Source organism: Zeus faber (genome assembly GCF_960531495.2).
Source record: "Zeus faber genome assembly, chromosome: 8".
Classification (NCBI taxonomy): domain Eukaryota; kingdom Metazoa; phylum Chordata; class Actinopteri; order Zeiformes; family Zeidae; genus Zeus; species Zeus faber.
Window position 1 is genome coordinate 24710945 of NC_137195.1, and position 21146 is coordinate 24732090.

Consider the following 21146-nt stretch of genomic DNA (forward strand, 5'->3'; position numbering starts at 1 on the left):
AGCGTGTAATGCACCATGTCACAAAGCAGAAGTCGTCTCAAAGTGGTTTCATGAGGATCACAATGAGTTCAATGTTCATCAGTTTCCTTCCCAGTCACAGGATCTAAATCCAATAGAACACCTTTGGGATGTGATAGAACGGGAGACTTGCAGCATGAATGCGTAACTGACAAATCTGCAGGAATTGCGTGATGCAATCATGTCAACATAGAGCAGAATCTCAAAAGGAATGTTTCCAATATATTGTGGAATACATGCCAAGTCGAATTGAGGCTGTTTTGAGAGCAAAGGGAGATCACATTTTGGAAAAAACATTCTCAAATCTCAATGAGTGTAACTCCTGCGTTTTTTTTCCCATAGCACCGCTGGAAGGCTTTTGTGTTGTGCTTGCTTCAGTTTTGGGATGGGTAGAAAACCACCTTCAGCACAAACCTGTTTTGTTGGGGATAAAGTTACAACTTGACGGAGCATGACTTTGGTGCACTGTTTGGAAAAAACAAACAAAATGTACAGTAGAACGACAGAACAAAAAAACATGCTCTATTGGCAGTGAGTGTAGATAGTAAGTAGAGGTTCCCCTGCTGCCCACACAAGCTCTAAATAGAAAGTGTGTGTGTGTGTGTGTGTGTGTGTGTGTGTGTGTGTGTGTGTGTGTGTGTGTGTGTGTGTGTGTGTGTGTGTGTGTGTGTGTGTGTGTGTGTGTGTGTGTGTGTGTGTGTGTGTGTGTGTGTGTGTGTGGTCGGTCCACCGGTGGTACGGGACTTGTCCCAATTGGTCCTGGTGTAGGTGTGTGGACGTGTCTTTTTCTGTCAGTGGGAACACACCCATATGCCGTGTGGTCGGTCCTGTGACAGCGTAATACTTCTTAGCCCTAATTACATTACCGCACAGATAAAGGAAATTATTGTTAGCCTGCAGTTGACTGTGTGTCACCATACGTATATCTTAGAACTTTATGAAATCATGTTGCTTTGCAATTCTAATAACTTGTAGTGTGTAGAGACCACACTACAAATTATTACAATTTCCTTTCATGTAATTTTAAGATTGTATATTGGGTCCCAGCAGCTTTGTGATTGACCCTAAACATTGTATTATGCTCCTGAAAAGCCCTGATTTTGTATAGAAACCAGAGCCTTGACATAATTACCATCACAACCCAGAAACATCACATGAGGGACCAAGCCTCAGACTATAGTGTGATTTTGGAGGTCTAACTCAATAAAGAATTCAGGTTAGATGCTGGTGGAACACTAAACTTCATATTCTAACTTAATAAAGTAGGCCACAGTGTTTACTAGATAAGACCTCAGCAGTCTTAGTCTTACTTTTTCATCTTAATACAGTTCCGTTGCTTAACACTTTGGGTTCCAAGTTGTAGATAGATTTAAAAAAAATCTGACTTGACTTGTTTGACATAGCAGCTACATTGAGAACCCTTTTAGCCAGGTACAACCATGAAGCGCGTAATCGTGTTTAGTCAGTAGTGATTGAAATGGTTCATTACAAGTCATTAACTTCCAAATATAGTATACATGTAGAAGAAGCATGTAATCCATTTAAATTCCAACTTCATAGACAGTGGACACATCGACCTCCAGTTCCATTTGGATAATGTCAATGTGAGAACATGACATGTGCGATAGTCTGCTGAGTAACCAGGAAAATCATCTTTTTCTCACCTGTGAAAGAGGCCTCTGCCGAGCTTATGGACATTTACAATGCTGTTTGGTAGGTTTCTTATTTGCCCGTGGACGTTAACAAGCATTGCAAGCTTTGGACAAACAAAGTTAGGACAAAAAAGCACCCGTAGCAGAGTTAGCGATGGAAAATTTCCAGGCTTAGTGCTAAGCTAAATGCTCGTATTGGTTTCTGCTTTCTTTTTTCAGGGTGAGTAGCTGATCGGTAGTCTGGTCTCTATTGACCAGATCAGATATCACATACACCCTAATGCAGAGAGAAGGAGGAATGCTCTCATCTGCACATGGCTGATCTAAATCACAAATAGTCAATAGGTTTGTTGGTAGGTAGGCCAACTAGTAGACACTAGCCAAACAGCCTGCCCCATGTTCGTAGATTTTCAGTTTACTAACCAGTCAACCTCTTGGCCAGTCACCAGTCAGGGTGTAATGTTACGAGGAGATCCCAAGCCTGAAGGTCATTTCTGAGGCAGTTACCTTGTATGGAGAGGAAAAAATTAATTAAAAGTAAAGTTGCTCAGTATCTTTAACTTACCTTACCTCAGGATCTTTTGAGAGTGTTCATGGATATGTATTTGAATATGCGTAGGGTAATGTGATGGGGGAAATAGGTGGTTAGATGCTTCATGCTCCTCTGCTCTCAGGATGCATAACGTGTGCTGCAGAATGCCTAAACATAACTGGTTGTCTTCGAAGTTCAAAGAATAATGTTCTCACGCTCTTTGAGTCCGACTATCCCACTGTAGTTCACAGCCTACAACGTTCCCCCCCCTTGCATGATGCATCAGCTGCTCATTGATCAGATGAGAAGAACCACTGCAGAAGGTCTGAACCAATGAGGATGCAGAGCAAGGACATAATGCATATAGTTCAGAGTACCCAATGCTAATTTGGAGGATAGTGGGGGAAAACCACTGCGCAAACTAGGGCAGAGTACAACAAATTGGCCTGCATTTGAGCTTAGGCAAGCACTGGTTTATGTTGCAAAACTTTTTTTTAACATCTGTCCCACTAGTATAACCCCCCCACCTCCTCCCAATCCTTCTCATGTGAGGCATTTACGGGGGGTAGTCCGCTCATTTTCAAAAATGTAGTGTGTGTGTGTGCGTGCGTGTGCGTGTGTGTGTGCGTGGCTGACTTTGATCCATTGTGAGTCCTGTTTTGTCAAAACTTCATTGTTTGTTTCATGTCTTATGATTGTTTTAAACATTTTTTTGTCTCCCACCCCCCATTAGGGCCACTGTTGTTGCAGCAGCCGCCTTCCTGGATGCCTTCCAGAAAGTCGCCGACCTGGCTACCAACTCAAGAGGTTTGTGTTTGTGCGCGCTTCTGTCTATGTGATAAGCATCTGGCAAACCTATTCCTTGTCCATCAAAGGAAGCACTGTTGTCTTTGACCCGATGCCCTCCGCTGTTCTAGCGTGACAGCGGTTAACGTCAAACCAATTCTCTAGAAGTATATTAGTATGTGTGTTTGGCGTAGAGAGTGAATGTGCATTATCTTTAAAAGTACGACACGTAACATTCTGACGTTGGTTTTCCGTGAACTAGTGTTAGCGTTAAGAAAGAAAGAAATAGAGAGAACCAGATGAAATTTGAGTGAAGACCGTGTATGAGCCGTAAATCTGGAAAGAAAAGAACACTGTTTAAACAGAGAAAGATGGAGTGTGAGAGAGAGCGAGAGAAAGGGAAAAGATCTCATTGCTCTCTGGCTTTGACACCTCCATCCCTGCTCTGTTCTATTAATAGGAGCTGAGACGGACACATATATCCATCACCAAACACACTGGGGATAGAGGGAGAGAGGCAGAGATTGGGGATAGCAAGGAGTCATTATCTTGTAAAAACACAGCGGCACTCGCCGAGCATTCTCTCTCTCTCTCTCTCTCTCTCTCTCTCTCTCTCTCTCTCTCTCTCTCTCTCTCTCTCTCTCTCTCTCTCTCTCTCTCTCTCTCTCTCTCTCTCTCTCTCTCTCTCTCTCTCTCAGTATAAATGTTTGCTTTCAATGAGTCAGGTTTAGTCAGCTGCAGCACATTACATCATTTTGTCATCTCTTCCATAATGCGCTCTTCCTGTCTTTTTCTCTCTTCCTCCCTCTCTTTCATAAACAGAATACACACACAGTTTTGTGAAAATGGTCATGCTGCCGGGTATGAATCAAATGTTTTTGCGCTGAAAATACTGAGCGGCGGGAGTATCAGCAGAGCTAGTGTTGATACATTTTTAAGCCTATATATGGACATAGTTTCATAGTTATAAACAACTCAGACTACAGATGGAAAATTGTTATGTGGGAATCATGTTGGACAACTGCGGTTTCAGTGGGGGCAGTAGCACCCATTAACCAGCCCTGCCACAAATTATATTGTGATATAAATGTTTGGCCACACTTACCAAATCCAAGCCCATTTTCCCATAACACGCCACTTTTTCACGCCTCATTCATTTGTCTGCCCCACTGTTTATACCGAGGCATATATATATATATATATATATATATATATATATATATATATATATATATATATATATATATATATATATGTGTATGTATGTATGTATATATATATATATATATATATATATATATATATATATATATATATGTATATATATATGTGTGTGTGTGTGTGTATTTTCCGATACACCCGCTGACAAAACTGCCATGAGTTATCAGGCTGTGCTGCTAGAGACAGTGGTACCCAAACCAGTAGTAGATAATTTATGAGCCACATATGAGCACCAGGATGTTCATTGAGCCCGGGTGTGAAGCCCAAAGAGAGTTGAACATTCATCCGCCGCGGGGGCTAGCATCAATTTATCAAGCTTGTCCTATCTGGCTTGGCCTGATAGTTCACATGTGCTCACTTCGTGGTAACTACCCAAACCTTCCCCAATTAACTCCCTTTAGAGGTCAGTAAAGTGTTTTTTTTCTTTCTTTTTCGTCACTGAGTGGTGGCAACAGATTTCAATGTAGGTCAGCATCCTGAAATAGAGAGCAGGCCTACATTTTATTCGGTCAGCCCACAAGATCATCACTCTCTCGGTCTCTAAAGCTTTGGCGACAAAAGAACTGAAAAAAAAAAATGTAATCCTCAGAGAGAAACGAATTACAATGACCTGCCAAGAACAATTTATCACTAAAACAGATGTTCTGTTTTGGAAACTCGCTACAAAGCAGGAGCACCGCTGACTTTCTGCTCTGTACGGCTCGGCTTACTTGTATTGTTCCCTTCAAAGTAAAGGCACAACGTCACCTTTCAAGAAGATGTGCGTTGTGTATGACTGTCTTTGTGTGTGTGTCGGTCGGGTGTGTGTGTGTGTGTCTTGTGAGGACTACAGTAGCTTTGATGTTCCAAAGCCACCTGCTCATATTTAAAGAGATCAGATGGCCCAGCGTATTGTAGTCCCTCATGACATGCAACACCGTTCACCTGGCAACATCCAGCACGGTGCACAACACGAGACAACTAACAAAATGCTCCCGATTGCGTATTAACACTACAACTGCACAGAGAAGAAACCATAGACTGGAAGTTCTTCTTTGAACTACTGTAAATCAAATCAAAGCTTCCATTCCTGTTGATTTTATCTTATTAAGCCCTTATAGGGTTTTAAGATAGGTCATAAAGAGTTGTCTCTTAATCTGGCTGGCAGCAGCAAACACAACTCTTAAGATGTTTATTCATGTGGTATCTGGAGAAATCGTTTTGTACATGTACAAGAGAGCCACCAAAGCCTTTTAAACCAAAGGAAGAATGAAGAGCTATAAAACGAGAGGGATCTTTTTCCAGTTAAACCCAACAACTTGCTAACAGGCAACCCCTCTGATGGATAGTACTGTGGTACAGGTGTTACAAGTAGTTTTCCTATCAGCTGTATTGCTGCTTGCCTCGGTGTCTTATCTGTAAGGCTGTCAATCACTGAAATCAGATTCCCATTAAAATGCACAGTAAAATTCCAAATGCAAATAATGGGAAGGAAGAATGTTGTGGATTTTGTGGACTCTTGGGATCAAAGTGTCAATCAGTTGTATTGGTAAGGCCTGACACAGATCCAAGAGTTTGGGTTCTGCAAAGTGAAGCCCTGGTTATACTTTTGCGCCGCCCAAGCGGAGAGCGCGGGGCGTTTATAGCTGCCACATTCTCCGTTGCAGTATTCTCAGCAACCAAGGGGGGCAGCGGAGAGAAAGTACTGCGTGAAGCAGGAAATAGTAAGCGAAGAAGAACGCTAGACAGCACGCAAACATGGCTGTATGCACATAATCGGAGCTTGTGTCAAGGAGCTGTTCATGGTGGTTGAAACCACAAAAGTGCGGAAAATGAGAAAAGGAGCTGGTCTGGCCACCCGTTCCGTGCAGAGACAGGAGAGGGGGGTTAAAGTCATGTCCTGCTCAGCATTTTTTTACAGAGGAACTTACTGAACCGTTTCATTCCTCATTGGAAATGAACTCTCTGAAAATAAACTACACATAAATACCAATAAAAATGTTCCCTTTTATTTGTAAACTGAACTTTACAACAACCCTGTTAATTTCCAATAAAATCACCAAACCTGAGTGAGCTGTTTGTGTATACTATTTTGTCTCGGTGTCAAAAAGTAATTGGTAGACTTCGAATTCACATCTGACTTGTGCTGCGGATCAACGTTGTCCAACATGTCAGAAATAAAACAGCAAAGCACTGATCTCCCATTGCTTCCAATGCATTTCCAGGGAATGGCCCTCGCGCCAACTTAACGAAATCTCGGTGGCGCCGCAACGTCGCACAGGTCCCCACACGCCATGGCACCACACCCTGGTGACGTCGAGTATAAACCTAGCTTGAGCAAGGCTCTCGATCAAAGGCAAAAACATAGCTGCTTGTCTTTTCTAAACAATCTGTCCTGGGTGAGTTTTAGTTTTCTTTATTTTAGTAATAGTTGCTTTTTGATAGTTTTGCATAATAACTCTCCTGTTTGTCCATGACTTCATATTACACTATGTAACGCAATCAAATTGACACTTTCACCAAATAGAAGATACATTTTAGTCTTTATACTAGACTACAGACAGCTATTAAGTATTTGGGTGAATAAAAAACCGGGTGGACTGTTACTAGAATCAAATGTACTGGCCAAGCAGATTCACATAGAAAAGGAAATTGACCATGTGAGTAGGTGAACGGGAATTGGTAAAATAATTAATAAGACAATACCCGGCTGTGTAATGTACTAAATTCTTAATACTCTAGTGGTCTTTTGTAATTTTATTTATCTATCTATTTATTTATTTATTCATTTTAACCAGTGCTGTCAGCATGCTGGGCATACAAAACAGAGTATTTGTATGCTATCGCATCTAGGACAGAGTTAGCCTGCAAGTGGATTTCAACTTCACAACCTGCAACGCCACTTTTATCCATTCTACTGAACTGCTTAAAGAACTGAACTTAAAGAACCGCCCGCCCGCCCCCCCGGCCAACCACACCAACAGACCAGCACCCCGCACCCCAGAAACTCCAGTGCTCAATGTGTACTGTTGGCAATTGCAGTTAAATTGCGGGCCATGGGGGTGGTCCTCCAAGCATGTCGAACCCGAATCACTCGCACCCCTCCTGCACCGCACACCCTAGTCTGGTGGAGTGTTGTTCGGAGTAAGATTTATGTGCGAGTGTATGTGTTCTAAGCTAATATGAATAGTATTAAAATTCCAGGACTGATGAGAAGGACGTTCGGGCAGGAGTGTGACGGGCAATATCGTGGCTGCCCGCCACATCACTACCCACATAGCTCGCAGCCCACCAGTCCCGCAAGCCCTAGGCCTATTGTGTGGTGTATGTACTGAGTTTGAGTTCTGGCATGGCAAAGTGGTCTTTTCATGTAGTAAGGGCCCTTGGTATTCTCACAATGACAGAAAAAAGTGTGTGCGCATATGTGAAAGTACTTGACACACACATCCAAGGCTTTTTGTTCCTCTTCAACTTCCTCTACTTGTATTAAAAAAAAATTGGTTCAGCTTATTAATTTACTTTTCTTTGATAGAAGACTGGAATGCCAAGTAGTGGGAATTATTATAGAAGAGAGAGAGAAAAGTACTTAAGTTCTTGGACAAAGCCCCAGCATGCCTCTATTGTACTCTAGTCTCTTGGAGTTGATGACAGGCACATTCTCGGCAAAGACTGGATTTGATTTGGCAAAACACACAGCCATACATACGTAAGATGTACAGATACACATCTGCATACACATACACAAACTGATACAAACCTGTTTGCTCTTGTGCGTAGCGGCTATTTACTGTTTCTCAGGTTCTTTCTCTAAAACACACAGTTGCACAGTTGCATTCCACATAACTGTGGACTTAATCTGATGCAAACTGCTTGGTTTGCTTTCATGCGCATTGACGTTATCACGCACAGAAAACAGACACAGCATGTGGGAAGCAAGAATCAGATTTGCAGAAGCCCACGGAGGTTCCCTGAAACACATCTGCACACACGCACAGGATTAGCCCAAACCACCTGCTAAACCTTGCGCCCTCGTGCTCCAGTTCATCTTTGAACCGGGTCCAAGTACAGAAAGCTCTCTTGCCTTGTTGTCTCCTGATAAAGTACATTTAAATGGTCAAATAGTTCTTTGGGAGCTCGAGAGACATTTTTCTGCTTACAGAAGGTGTTATTGACCCATGCTGTCTAAGTTTGCTCTGGTTCTGGGGTTTCTCCTAGTTTTTTGTGCATGGTCACACTCTATATTTTTAGCTGTAGGTGCAGAGTGTGAATGTCCTCGCTCTCGGCCCGTTGCTCTGGTGTTGATACCAGGGCTGTGGGCCGAAAAAAAGCACCCCAGCCGGTTGCCCCCTCGTTGTCGACAGAGAATTTTTATAGAAGTCAACCGACGACACTTGTCGTCTGCACCTACTGACGGCACAAAAGAAAGTGACTATTCTTTTTTTTTTGGAAAGCGTTTTGTTCACGATTTCCATTAGCTTTCAAAGTGTGCAAAGTGCCTTTCAACACAGCATTTCAGGAGTTTTTCACGTTTATCAGTCACAAAGTTTCCCATAAAAACATTACATTGCCTAATCCTTTCTTGTACAATATAGAAGAAAGCTCAACAGGTACTTTGACATGTTTTTGACTAGCCAACAACCCTTTTGTAATGGAGTTCAATGAAGAAGCAATCACCACCTTTTTATTTGAACGTTCTGGGTTTGGTGTCGTGTGATTTGAGGGACAGACCACACTGTCCCACAGACAAGAGTGAGAGGACAGCAAGGGTGTTGGTGAGACAGCTTGTTTGCTTTGGCGACATTGAGAGGTGTCTGTCGAGCCGTGTCAGTAACCGAGAGTTCTCCCCTGTTGCAATGGCTTATTTGCAAGTTCAAGCTATTTTGCCCATGGCGGCAGATTAGCTCGGATTCTCCAGCCTGTTCAACTCCCAGGCCCGCTGGGCTGTCATTGCACTAATCCACTCACTCTTCAGGTGAACCTTCACCCAAGAGAAGTGTTAAAAAAAAAAAGAAAAAAAAAACAAAACGAACAGCTACTCTGTTTGGCTCACTTTTTCTGAGTTTCAATTGCACTGTCTTTATTTATCAGTGCTCCCTCTCAACTGTTCTCCTTCTAAAAGCATTCACCCTGACATTGTTCCACAGTTGGGGAGGCGAACACCGACTAGATGTGTCAGTACTTACTGTATATGCCAGCACATGCACACACACAGTTGTCTTTAGCTGGAAGCAGTATGAGGGTTTTGGTCTTATTTGAATTTGCCAGTGTGACATTACCATGCTTGAAGTCAGAATGCAATCTCTCTTTTGGGGAAGTTGGTCTAATTGTATGTTTTGATGGAGTTGTAGATGTATAAATATTGTGCGGAGGAAGTTATAGTGGACTCTCTTTTTCTAACCCCAAGTCAAGAGTGCAGAGGAGGAGCAAAGGGGGCGAGAGAAGGAAAAAACAGAATCTTGTTTGATTCAGTTCAGAAAGACACTGATTTTCTTTCCACCCAAAATTTCTATCCATCCATCCTTCTGTTTGAACAGATCATATTTTCCCCTCAGAACTATGGGTCTCAAACCTCCGGCTGTGCTAAATGGAGTCTCCCTTTCCAGGGGCTCCTGGAACACACCACAGGTGTGTGTGTGTGTGTGTGTGTGTGTGTGTGTGTGTGTGTGTGTGTGTGTGTGTGTCCTGTCAAACGCGGTGGCCCAGCTGGCAAAGAACAGGCCTCGAAGAGCGAGAGAAATCAGAGACAGGGATGAGGTCACCTCATCTAGGATGTGGCACAGACGTATTGGGTCAGGACACAGAGAAAAGTGTGTGTTTGGGGAATGTAGAAAGAGAAAAAAGAGATGTGAAGGCCAGTAGGACATAGTGAATAGCTTGCTTCATGAGCTAGAGAGGAGATAAGAGACCAGTGTTATAAATCATTTATTATACTATTTACTGCCTCTATATTGAGGCCCTGCCAACAAGTTCTGACTCCACCTCCAATATCCACCAGTACAATGTTTTTAGATCAGCTTGAACAATTATTAGCACATCATCTCATGTGAAGTGTCCCCATTGTGTTTTGATGCCATCCTTAGCAACGTAATGTTTTGAAACATAGACAAGGACAGGGAGCTCTTCCAATTATTATTATTTTTCTATTGTATGGCTGCAACAAAACAAAAAACACTTTTCACTGTTGTTAGCCACAAGTCTGGCTACTACAGCGACGCCAGCATTCCTTAGATTACAAGTGAAGAGATAATGTGACCACAAGTCAAGATGTGGAAGGGCAACAATGGGACGGTAGGGAGCGTGTCCGTAGGTTGAAGCCAGTCTGTTCTTTGTCCTGTCGTTTAAACAGTGTTCTGAGTTCCAAGGTAAGGAAGTTGTGAAGAGCTGAACTGCTGCTGAGGATGTTTTAGAAATACTGAATATATACCAAAATACTGATTAGTGAAGGCTCACATGTGGTCGATACAAGGGGTCTTTTCAAGTCTTTTCGATATTGATACAAAGGCCACCCTTTCAAATCGTGACATCCTGCCAAACACGCAACCTGCCCAACAACAAAATTAAGGATAAGTGAAATGTTGGCGGCGGCAATTAAACTGTCTGTAGTGCATGGGACGGTGTGTAAATCCAGCGGGGCAGCTCCAGCGTCGGGTCTGTCTGGGCACGTCTGTCGCCGTGAGGGCCACGCAGCTGGGATGCAACAACCTGTTCAACTGAGCTGAAAGAGCCATCTACTCCAGCCCTATTTATTTCTTTTTTTTAGCTTTTGTGAGCAGGAGCATGACGAGGCAAGTTCTTTCAAAACAGCAACTTTGTCTGTAGTTGGGCTCAACCTTTAATGCGAAATAAAGTTGTTGGACTTGGACAAATGCGGGAAAAATAATTGAGTGCTTACATTGTTTATTTCGAGGAACACTGACATAAATAAAAACAAACTACCGTTTCTTTTGTTAACCCATAACCAAAGCAGAATTTCCTCCTCTTTTTTTGTTTTCCGGTCTCTGTCCCCATTAGCCAACTGCACCCCACAACGCTCACGCTCAATTAGCTGTGGAAATGCAAGGCTAGCCCCGGTGGTCTTCCTGCAACTCCGGACTAATCAAAGCCTCCAGCAAAACACAAACTTAGATCCCGTGGTGACTCGGAGCCGTGTTTCATTTTGACTGAGTAAGCTGCTGCTCCTATGAAACTTTAATTAGGGTTTGGTCCTTCAGTATGTATGGACAGCCAGAGGGAATGGGTGGGTGGGGGAGGAGCTGAGCTGTCTGAAGAACTGCTTGCAGTGCTAGATCAAGGTTTGAAAGCAACAGCGATGCCTATTTCTCACACATTCTGAGAATCAATCTTGTTTATGTCAGGCGCAAAACGAAATATATAAACTTTTGAAGTTTCCCATTCTCTGTAAATCCCCAAACTTGATTAAAGCCTGAGTCTTGGGATGGTAGCTCAGGAGGTAGAGCTGGTGGTCTAGTGATCCAAAGGTTGCTGGTTCGATCCCAGGCTCCTCCTGCTAGCATGCTGTAGTGTCCTTGAGCAAGACACTTAACCCCTAATTGCTCCTGATGGCTGCGTCCGTCGGTGTTTGAACAATTGTAAGTCGCTTTGGATAAAAGCGTCTGCTAAATGACTAAATGTAAATGTAATGTAATGTCTTGGTTAAACCTACCAGACAATCAGGCCATGTGTTTTGTCGTCGTCGTTGTTGTTGTTGTTGTTGTTGATGATGTCTTTTCATAGTTTTTTCCCCACTGAACTGCACTGGCAGATTTTACATCTGCTAGTGATAACATGTATGTTAGCGCTACATTCCAGTTGTGCCATCGGTGGTTTAACTCCCTGACCTCCGCACTGTTAACAACACATTACGCGGACTAGCTAGAATCAATCCGGCACACCGTACTGGTAACGCTGGAGTGTTTGGTGCTTCTTTTTGAAGCTCAGTCCCAACTTAAGGAGGGACTTAGTTCCACTGAAGCAACCGTATGCCCATAATGAGTAAAACACATGAGAGTAGCATTCCACTCGCCCCTGTTTGAGTTTGTGTAAAATAAAGATTCCCTTGAAAATCGGCCGCAATGTGAGTGGCAGGTGTGTGGAGTGAACTGGTAAGGCAGCAAAGCATGCTGGGATAACGTTTGCTATTGTCAGTAAATATAAGAGACAAAGAGTAATTTTGAAATGGTGTTAACCCTAAACCCCAAACCCTAAAATTAACATGTTCCTGTCTGTGTTGGTTTATTTCTTGACCTTTGTAACAGTCTAGTGTTGGTATTTCAGGCAAAAACTCCTCCACTTGTTCCTTTCCAGCCATGTGGTATTGCAGTTACTGCCTTCCAAACAGTTTGCAGCATTTTCAGCTGCCATTTTTGCTGCTGTTGTCCTTTCTCTCCTGCTGTCCCACAGATTTAACCTTAAAGTCACGCATGGCAAGAAAGTCGCCACAGATACCTGGTTCTTAATACTCAGAATACTGCAAATGCAAGGGCTTTCATCAGTGGGCCATAGGCTCAATCACCTTTTGTTACCTCATTCGGTGATAGATAGTGACCTAACAGACATTTATTTAAATGAAAATCTTCGAGATTGACACTTCAAGTAAAGATAGTTTCCCTAAACCTGCCAGTTTGCCAGAGTTGCCCACAGCATTGCCATTTAGTCCACCGTTTCCTTGAAATAATGTTGTCACATTTTGCAGGTTACTCACATATTTATACTGCTCCTGTGATTCCATGCACAAGTAGAGGCCCAGGGTCGCTGTTAGTGGAACTGTGCACTCCCTTACCGCGCTGGCAAGCGAGTGGGGAATGAAAGAGCTTGCATTTTGTGGAAACCGAGGTCACTGAATGTGTGTGTGATGCCAAATGCTGTGCATATGTGGAACAGAGGTCTATAGTTTCTGATAGAGTGGTCAGGGTGCTGTGGGTACGAGCGAACATGTGAACTAAAAAGAGCCATGGAGACTGTGCGTATGGAAAATCCAGGTCAATTAGGCCCTAATGTGGCTATGAAGCCGAGAGGTCAACTATTGTGGGAGTGAAACAACAGAGCTCACAAAGTCTCCATACGAGAGAGACAGAGTTACAAATTAGTGTTCAACTTGCCAAAAAGACTCCCATTGGCTGAGATGCTCATTAACTGAACTTTCAGGATGTCCATGAGAACGAAAGAGTCCTGCTTTTTATGTGAGTGCAAGAGGTTTATTTGGAATATTTTGCCAGTGTTTGCATGCAAGCAAGCATGTGCTTTATTTGTGTATGTGTGCGCATGTCCTGGTTGTACCTGAATGAGCCCTCTGTTTTCTGCCATCCCACTCTCGTGGTGAGCCCCTCGGCCATTAACTTACTGTGAACACCGACCTCCCACAGCACACATTTCGTCTACACCGGTCAATGTGAAGCAGCAGCGCTTTTTGCGGTGATCCCCAAAGCAATATTTAATTAGAACACAGTCTAGTTTTTAGCATGCCATTTTTCCGCTGCACTTCCACAAGGTTACAATAAGCCAGTGAGCCAAAACTCGACATTCATTGGAACAAAAGATGACCAGACCATCGTTGGCATGTCAAAAAGCTCAGTGCAATAGAGTGAAAGATTCACGGGTCCTTCACACACATGTTGAACTGAGCACAAAGACCCCAAATTCTCGCTGGACAGACACTGAACTCTGTTCAAATTCTATCTCGGTCTCAATCGCTTCTCTGGGCACACTTTCAGCCCTCTGCCCTCTGCCCTATACAGAGAAATCCCAAGAGAGCTCCACTAGGGAGACAAAAGCGTGACTCTTAAACGACAGAGGCCCTTCAGCCCAACTGCGTTCCACCCTTCTCCATATCCTGGCCCCTTTAAGTCCTCAACTAACCCACTGTGTCTCAGGCTCGTTTCTTTCTGTTTTGCCGTTCTGCGCTCCTCTCCAGTTCAGGCACTGGCAAAAGCGGAGTACCCTGGACAAGACTCCCCGCCTCTTAATCCTCTGTCCACCCCGGCCGATTTAACCCACCGACAAATCTGTAAACAGGGTCCAACTTACAGAGCAGAGGCTGGTTTGCGCCCATCTTCGCCTCTTTATCAATGTATTGTACAAATGTTCAGAAAGGTGACAATACACAAGCACATTTTAGGAAGCAGTTTGGCTGCAATGAGTGCTAGGGGCCGACAAATTTAGCTTTAAGGGCTCAACAGTAACTTTGAGAAGTTACTGCCAAGTTGGCAGCCGTGTAAAAACTGTAGATTGCCAAGACAAAATGGATGCTGAATTTTAACCATTTTATAATTGTGTAGTCCATATTTTAGTATTCTTACTTGTTTCACAATTTTTGAGAGTAAATTGATGAGTGAGGATAACCCATTTTTCTTGTCGGAAGTTTCTAAACATACAGAGGTTTCCTACTTTTATTTTTTATTCACGTACGAAAAGTGGCTGACAAAGGTGCAACCAGGCCTTGCAAGATGGTTAACAAAGGCCCAAATCCGGTTGCTCGGGACAAGTGGGCAACCGTTATTGTCGGGGCCTGCATTTGGAGGAGTCGGAGCCAGTACCAAATTCTGTTGCTACTGCTGTAACCTTGGAGTCTATTAACAGGGTAACGGCATCAGATCAGTATATCTGGCTCAGAAATTACAAAAAATGATTTGTTGCTGCTGTGCAGACAGAAAGATAAAAGGAAGTTTTTGACGTGACGCTTTGGGTGTAGGTCGCCTAGGCTCACCTGACCATTTTTTGTTTCTCTTAATCAGAGGATTTGGGAGCTATCACACTTGTACATGATTTTCACTGTGTGATGTTAATGTTTTATTATTTTGAGCTCCCAAGAACAAGAATATTTTTTTCGATTTAAAACTGTGTGAAAATCATGTACAAAATACTTTCACTAAGTATTTACACCATCAGTCTGCCTATCATCAGCTATACACGCCGACAGACAATCACACGCGCGCACACACAATAGATTCTCAAGGCTGATTAATTCCATTCTCTGGTCATCCACTCTGGTCTGTTTGAGATTTACAAGACTTGTCTTGTCTGGTTTCCTCGAGGATTCACTGGCCCAGCCATTTAGGTTGGACTATAAAACACATTAGCATTGAAATAAAACTAAGACAGTCCTTTGAAAGATTCAGCCATAACCATCTGCTGTCACTTTAACATCTGCCCCACTCATATTAAAAAGGCCAACAGAGTTTCTTGAAATGCTGATGTCTGAAAACTTCAGACACAGAGGAACAGGAAATTAATAAATGTGTGTGTATGACAAAAAGGATGGTAGTGAAAAGAGAGAGAGAAGAGTGATAGACGTAACGATACTGCCACAGGTTGAGGACTGTGTGAAACAGGGACAGGGATTTCTGTGTGTGCACATATGAGTGCGCGTGGCAGAGTTTACTCAGTGTGTTCTTTGTTTAAACATGAACCCGGTTAGACCGGTGAGCTGCGGAGAGTTTTTCTGCCCTGTGTACCATACACCACCATGACATGCATGCAAAGCATGATTCAAAATACATATCTCTCTGGCAAATTAACTTGTGACCAGTGTTAGGCTTGTTACTCATAAAATATAATTTGAATAGTCATTAATGGTTACTCTTTTTAAAAGTAATACTCCTACTTTACATATTACTCCCTGCCAACAGTAATTTGTTACACTACTCGTTATATTACTTTTCCGTTACACCCAACAAAATTGGTAATTGCGTCCTTTCTCCTTAAAATTCAGACTTGCATGTGCGCCTCTCTGTGAAGATCTGGGTATCGCCGATTCACGCTCACATGATAGGACAGCTGCATATACTGTCCTTCCCCTAAGCTATGTCGCAAATCAGCGGCAGAACTGCTTTATGGCAATATTTGACATCATGGTGCTTTACGTTATCTGCATGAGGGAGCGAGGGTAAACAAACATGGATGGAGGAACGCTTCGGGAAATGACTCATTGGATGGATCATGGATTATTACAACATTTTCCCATCTGCTACCGTGCTGCGACAACAGAAGGTGAGGGTTGACGACCGAACCGAACCCAAGCAGCTTTTTGTTTTCCGATTGCATTTTAGTACATGTAGAAGACACACATAGCGTTTTGTTTTTCGGCAACTTCCGGTTTTTCTGATTGTAGGTTACGCATTACTGCTCAACACTGCTTGTGACACACTCCATTAGCGGATTACGTCGTGCTGGCCAATATAGGAGAATCCATTATATTTTAGCCGATCAATTCAAAGTCGGTTTTTTCATGTTGAACTTAAAATGGCAATGCATATTAATTTCATACTGAAAAATCCAGTAAAAAAAAAAGATTTTTTTTACCTTAACATGAGAGATTTTAAATCCTATCAACATTGATCAACACCACAAAATCCGTTGCCGGGACCGGATGTTTTTATTTAATGACGATGCGATACCACTGAAATGCGCTTTCCTCTAATTGATCAAATTATCGCGCTGCTCTCAAATTTTAAGAAATCCACCAACAGATCTGTCTCAGACCACAGAAACCCCCCCCAAGAAAATCTCTCAAATCTGACCCATATGGTCTCAATAAGCGCCCTTGTTAAGTTATAGCGTAATCTTATACAATGAACAGAGACGCGAGCCATCAATCAAGTCCATGTTTTGTTTACCCACCCATTAAGTTTGGTAACTCGTCTGATGGGATAAATTAATTTTAAGTTGTTGACATTTCCTACAATGTTAACAATTTTCTCAAGGCTGATAAGGTGTGTGTGTGTGTGTGTGTGTGTGTGTGTGTGTGTGTGTGTGTGTGTGTGTGTGTGTGTGTGTGTGTGTGTGTGTGTGTGTGTGTGTGTGTGTGTGTGTGTGTGTGTGTGTGTGTGTGTGTGTGTGTGTGTGTGTGTCTGATGCTGGCTAACTAGTCTGTTCTTAGTCTAGACAGAATGCCCTTCATTTAGAGGGTGTGTCTGTTACGTTCTGCCTGTGAGTTCTTGTCTGTGTGCGTGCACGCAAGTCACGTGCACATGTTTTTAGATCGCTCTTTCTCTAGCGGTTAACCTTAACATGCATTAACACACAGCCTCAGATCATCAGCCAGTCATTGACTCAACAAAGGCCGCCTTTGTTCTCTGCAGCCAAGGCGCATGTATGCACGCGCATGCACATAGAGGCCTTTGCCCATACACCTTAAGCAATACTAGCCCAAGACTGGCTCAGGGCACCAAGTAGAATTATTGGAGGGTTAACAGGGAGACCTCTGAATCATTCTGCACTGCAGTATTCTGCACCTACACGGCCTGCAAATGAGGCTTTATCTTTGCAAATTAAACAATTTAAACGAGGGACTGAAACAGGGTTTGGTCATCAGATCATCTCCAGTACAAAAAAGCCACGTTGAACATGGGCGGACAGTGACGAGCATGTGGTTTTCTGTCTTTAATGATTCTGTCTTCACTGCTCAGTAAAATGAATGGATTGTATTGGGATACTTTGAGACACACAGTTGGTACTGGCAATAGAAATAGAAAGGGTGTCAGGACCCAAAACTCACTTCTACAAGCGGTTGCCAAGTAGGCAACCATCAGCTATTGGTTGCCTAAATTTTAGTCAATTAAGAATTGAGCTATAAAATAATAGATTGACAGACGGCAAGGTATACTGCACCGGTTGACAACGAGGCAACCGGACCGCACAAGATGAGGCATCTGGCCAACAGATATTGTGGTTTCCTTGCTGTAGAGCCTTCACACTGAAACATAAAATAGGGCTGAATGTCATAGTGCCTGTGTTGTGCCTGTGGCAGAGCAGAACATTTTTATAAACGTGTTTACCCTTTAATAAACAACCAAGCAACGGAAGATGTCAGGGTTTACACTTTTGAGAACCGACTCGAATAGCACTTTCTCTTCGCTTCTTTCTAGGTCCTTCCATTTGCTCCCCTCGCTCCCTCATTTCCCCTTGGTCTGTTTCTCTAATTCCCCCCTCTCTATATCTGCCTTTCCGTCTATCTGTGCTGGCCAGAGTATTTGGGACAGGTGTGCAGACAGCTGGTCCATGACAGCAACACCGGACCCTGCTAAGATGCAGGCAACAATCAGCTGAAAAGTGTGTTGGTGTATTCTGTGAATCTATGTGTGAATGGATTGTGTGCGCGCGCGCGCACACACACACACACACACACACACACAGACGCACACACAGTGGGATGGCTTCAGCCTGTGCACCTTGGTGAACAGGCCATCTGGCCCAGAGTACATGCTGTCTTGTTAAAGGTGAACTTGGCTGAATTTTAACTTTGTTTACTGGTCCCCGTTGAGAGGACAGAAAGCAACCACGACACCTGTTATAAGTTATAGCTTATGAAATACTGAGGATGCACTGATGGAGATGCTGGTGTCGTATACTGGTCTGATCCCAGGCTAAAACCAGGTATAGATTAGGTATAGATTTTGATATTGATTTTGAGCTGTTTTCAATCATAACTCTAATAACATTCTATATCTTTCAAGTCAAAGTTAGGCATCAGGTTGGTATTGACGGTAAAACGTAAGAATCCTCAAAACAATCGTGAAAAATCTCAATTGTCTCCCATATGCTATTATGGAGCTGAAGTATCCTTTTTTATTATTCTGTCTCAATAAGTTGTTAATCTATTTAAACATCTCTTCCCTTGTTTTCCCTTCTTTTCTTGTCTTGTTTTTGTTTGTCAACATGGCACCATTCTCCATGTGACTAATTCCAGTCATGTGATCACTAGATGTGAGATTGACATTAATTGTATGTGACAGCGTCTCTATGTGAAAGAGTGAATGAATCTTGCGCACGCGTGGTGTGGAGCGGGTAAAGCTGGCAGGGTAAAAATTAAGAATAAACCATTCACTAGCCCTGTCTGACAAAAGAAGCGGTCTATAGGAACTGCCCGTTGTATGGGCAAATCCAACGCGCCCTCAACGGCCCTGCATATTTACAGCCACTTAGCCGTACACACACACACACACACACACATACATATACATACACATACACACACAAACATGGAGTCGCTGGACATGACGGTCATTACTATGAACAAGGCAGTGTTGTATGATTCTGACACAGTCGGGTCTCTCTAGTGTATCTCTGGTTCTAATTATCTCCAACATTTCTCAGACTGGAGGTCTTTCAGGCTTTCCCAGCACGCTGGGAGAGAAAGCACCATGTGTGCATTCAGAAGGACACAAGGTGGGAAAGGGGACGTTGTACTGTGTTGGAGGTTTGGATTCCCTGCTTGGGTTTGAAAGCTGAGCGAAACCTTATATAAAATCCAATGTTTTTTTTAGGTTATCCTAGAGGGTTGTGTCGAGTTTATTTATGTGTCAAGGAGCTAAAACTTTGATAAACCTGGAAAACATTCTTTAATCCAAGTGTGCTATGCAGGAAAGTGTGGGTGTTCCACTGATTAAATAAGTTGAATGTGAACGTTGAATTTGCAGCAGATGTAAGCTATCTTGTATGGTTGGGCAAGATATTGTTGTATCAGTATCGTGATATGAGACTAGTCTTGCAACTAGTTGCAGTTGTAAAGTAAATAAAGCTAATGTTAAATTATTCACTGCCTGAATCCATTTACCCTTTGAAAACTGCATGTCACCTTCAACAAATAATGATTAAAAAGGAGCTGAGTACAGTCTTAACCAAGCACTGGGCCAAAGACACACCTGGTTGAACATCATCTCCTCGCCATTCCTAGAGCAGCTTTGTCTCATGTCTCTCTCGTTGACCATGTGATGAAGGCCTGTGCTCTACTTTGTTTTTTTTTTAATCTGCTTCTTTTGTGAAGTACCCTCTTATCTCTACCTGATGTAGTCTGTTTCTGCCTGCAGACTGAGGAACACAAACACATTACTAAAAAATATATTGATTGTTTAAGCGCTCTAAATGTAAATGTTGATTAGATTACCATAAGACCTTGCTACTTGCCAATAGGATCCTATCTGTGTTTAAGGCTGTGTGTAAGGCTTGCTATCGTCATGTTTTGGCATATTTTTAATTTCCACCTTGGCCATTTCCTCTCGGCCACAAATTAAGCTGATAATTGGTTTACCTTTGTTTACTGAGTGGAATTTATGGTACCAACCCGTTGAAATCGTTGTCCACAGAGTGTATGAAGCAGAAGCAGTAGAAATAATTTGTGACTATCACAAATGGTGATATTAGACTGCTGCTTTTCCATATTTTAACATGTTACAAATTTTGGGTACTTAAGTGTGTAATGTGTGTAGAGTATAAAGAGTGCTAGGTTAAAGCACTCTGACTTTATGTTATTCCTTGATTTTAATATTTCCATTAAATTTCCATTATTTACACACGAGACAATGCAACTTGCATGGATAACCCAATGCATTTAAAGGGGACCTATTATGCTCCTTTAAACAAGTCCCCAAAACATGTTATTGTGTTATTGTTTATTTTTTTCAAGTTTTGTTGCTGAAAATACCACTCAGATTATGCATTCAAGCCATTCTAGCATGCCTCTAATGCACCCTGGCTGAAAACGGGCTGTTTCCGTGTGTGTAGCTTTAACTGTAAATGAGCAGCCAGGCCCCTAGTTCTGTGAGCCAGTGGCATTTGAGCTTTACTCCGGGGTCCCTCTGTGAACTTTCACTGATTTTACCTTATCTGTCCACCAAAATCTGTTTCAGAATATATTTGAGGCCACAAAAAGCAAACCTTCATTCATATTACATCTACAAGGCCTAATTTATAAGTTTGCACCGGCTTTGGTTGCCGTGCTCCAAGCTTGGGGGAGACGGAGACCGCACTGAGATTCACCAGGACACGTACCGCACCCGGGGATTTTTTGTTTAATGTAAACATCGTAAAATAAAACAAAATAAATAAATACATCTCCAATAAAAACACTGTTTTTATTGTTTTTTTTTTTTGGAGAAACACACAGCGGATCACGCTCTGCAGCCTACGGTCAAAGGCATACTTTTTTAAATTATTTTTTTATTATTTTGAAAGGTACACACAGC

The 21146-nt window shown here is 42.6% G+C and overlaps 1 protein-coding gene across 2 annotated transcripts in view; it reads left to right on the plus strand.

Annotated features, from left to right (window-relative positions):
- Positions 1 to 21146, plus strand: part of LOC307233990 (protein MTSS 1-like) — a 70102-nt gene that overhangs the window by 7434 nt on the left and 41522 nt on the right. For both annotated transcript variants that reach the window (XM_080005513.1, XM_080005514.1), the window contains exon 3: positions 2936 to 3009. In XM_080005513.1, coding sequence (XP_079861639.1) covers positions 2936 to 3009 — 74 coding nt within the window. The remainder of the gene's footprint in view (positions 1 to 2935; positions 3010 to 21146) is intronic.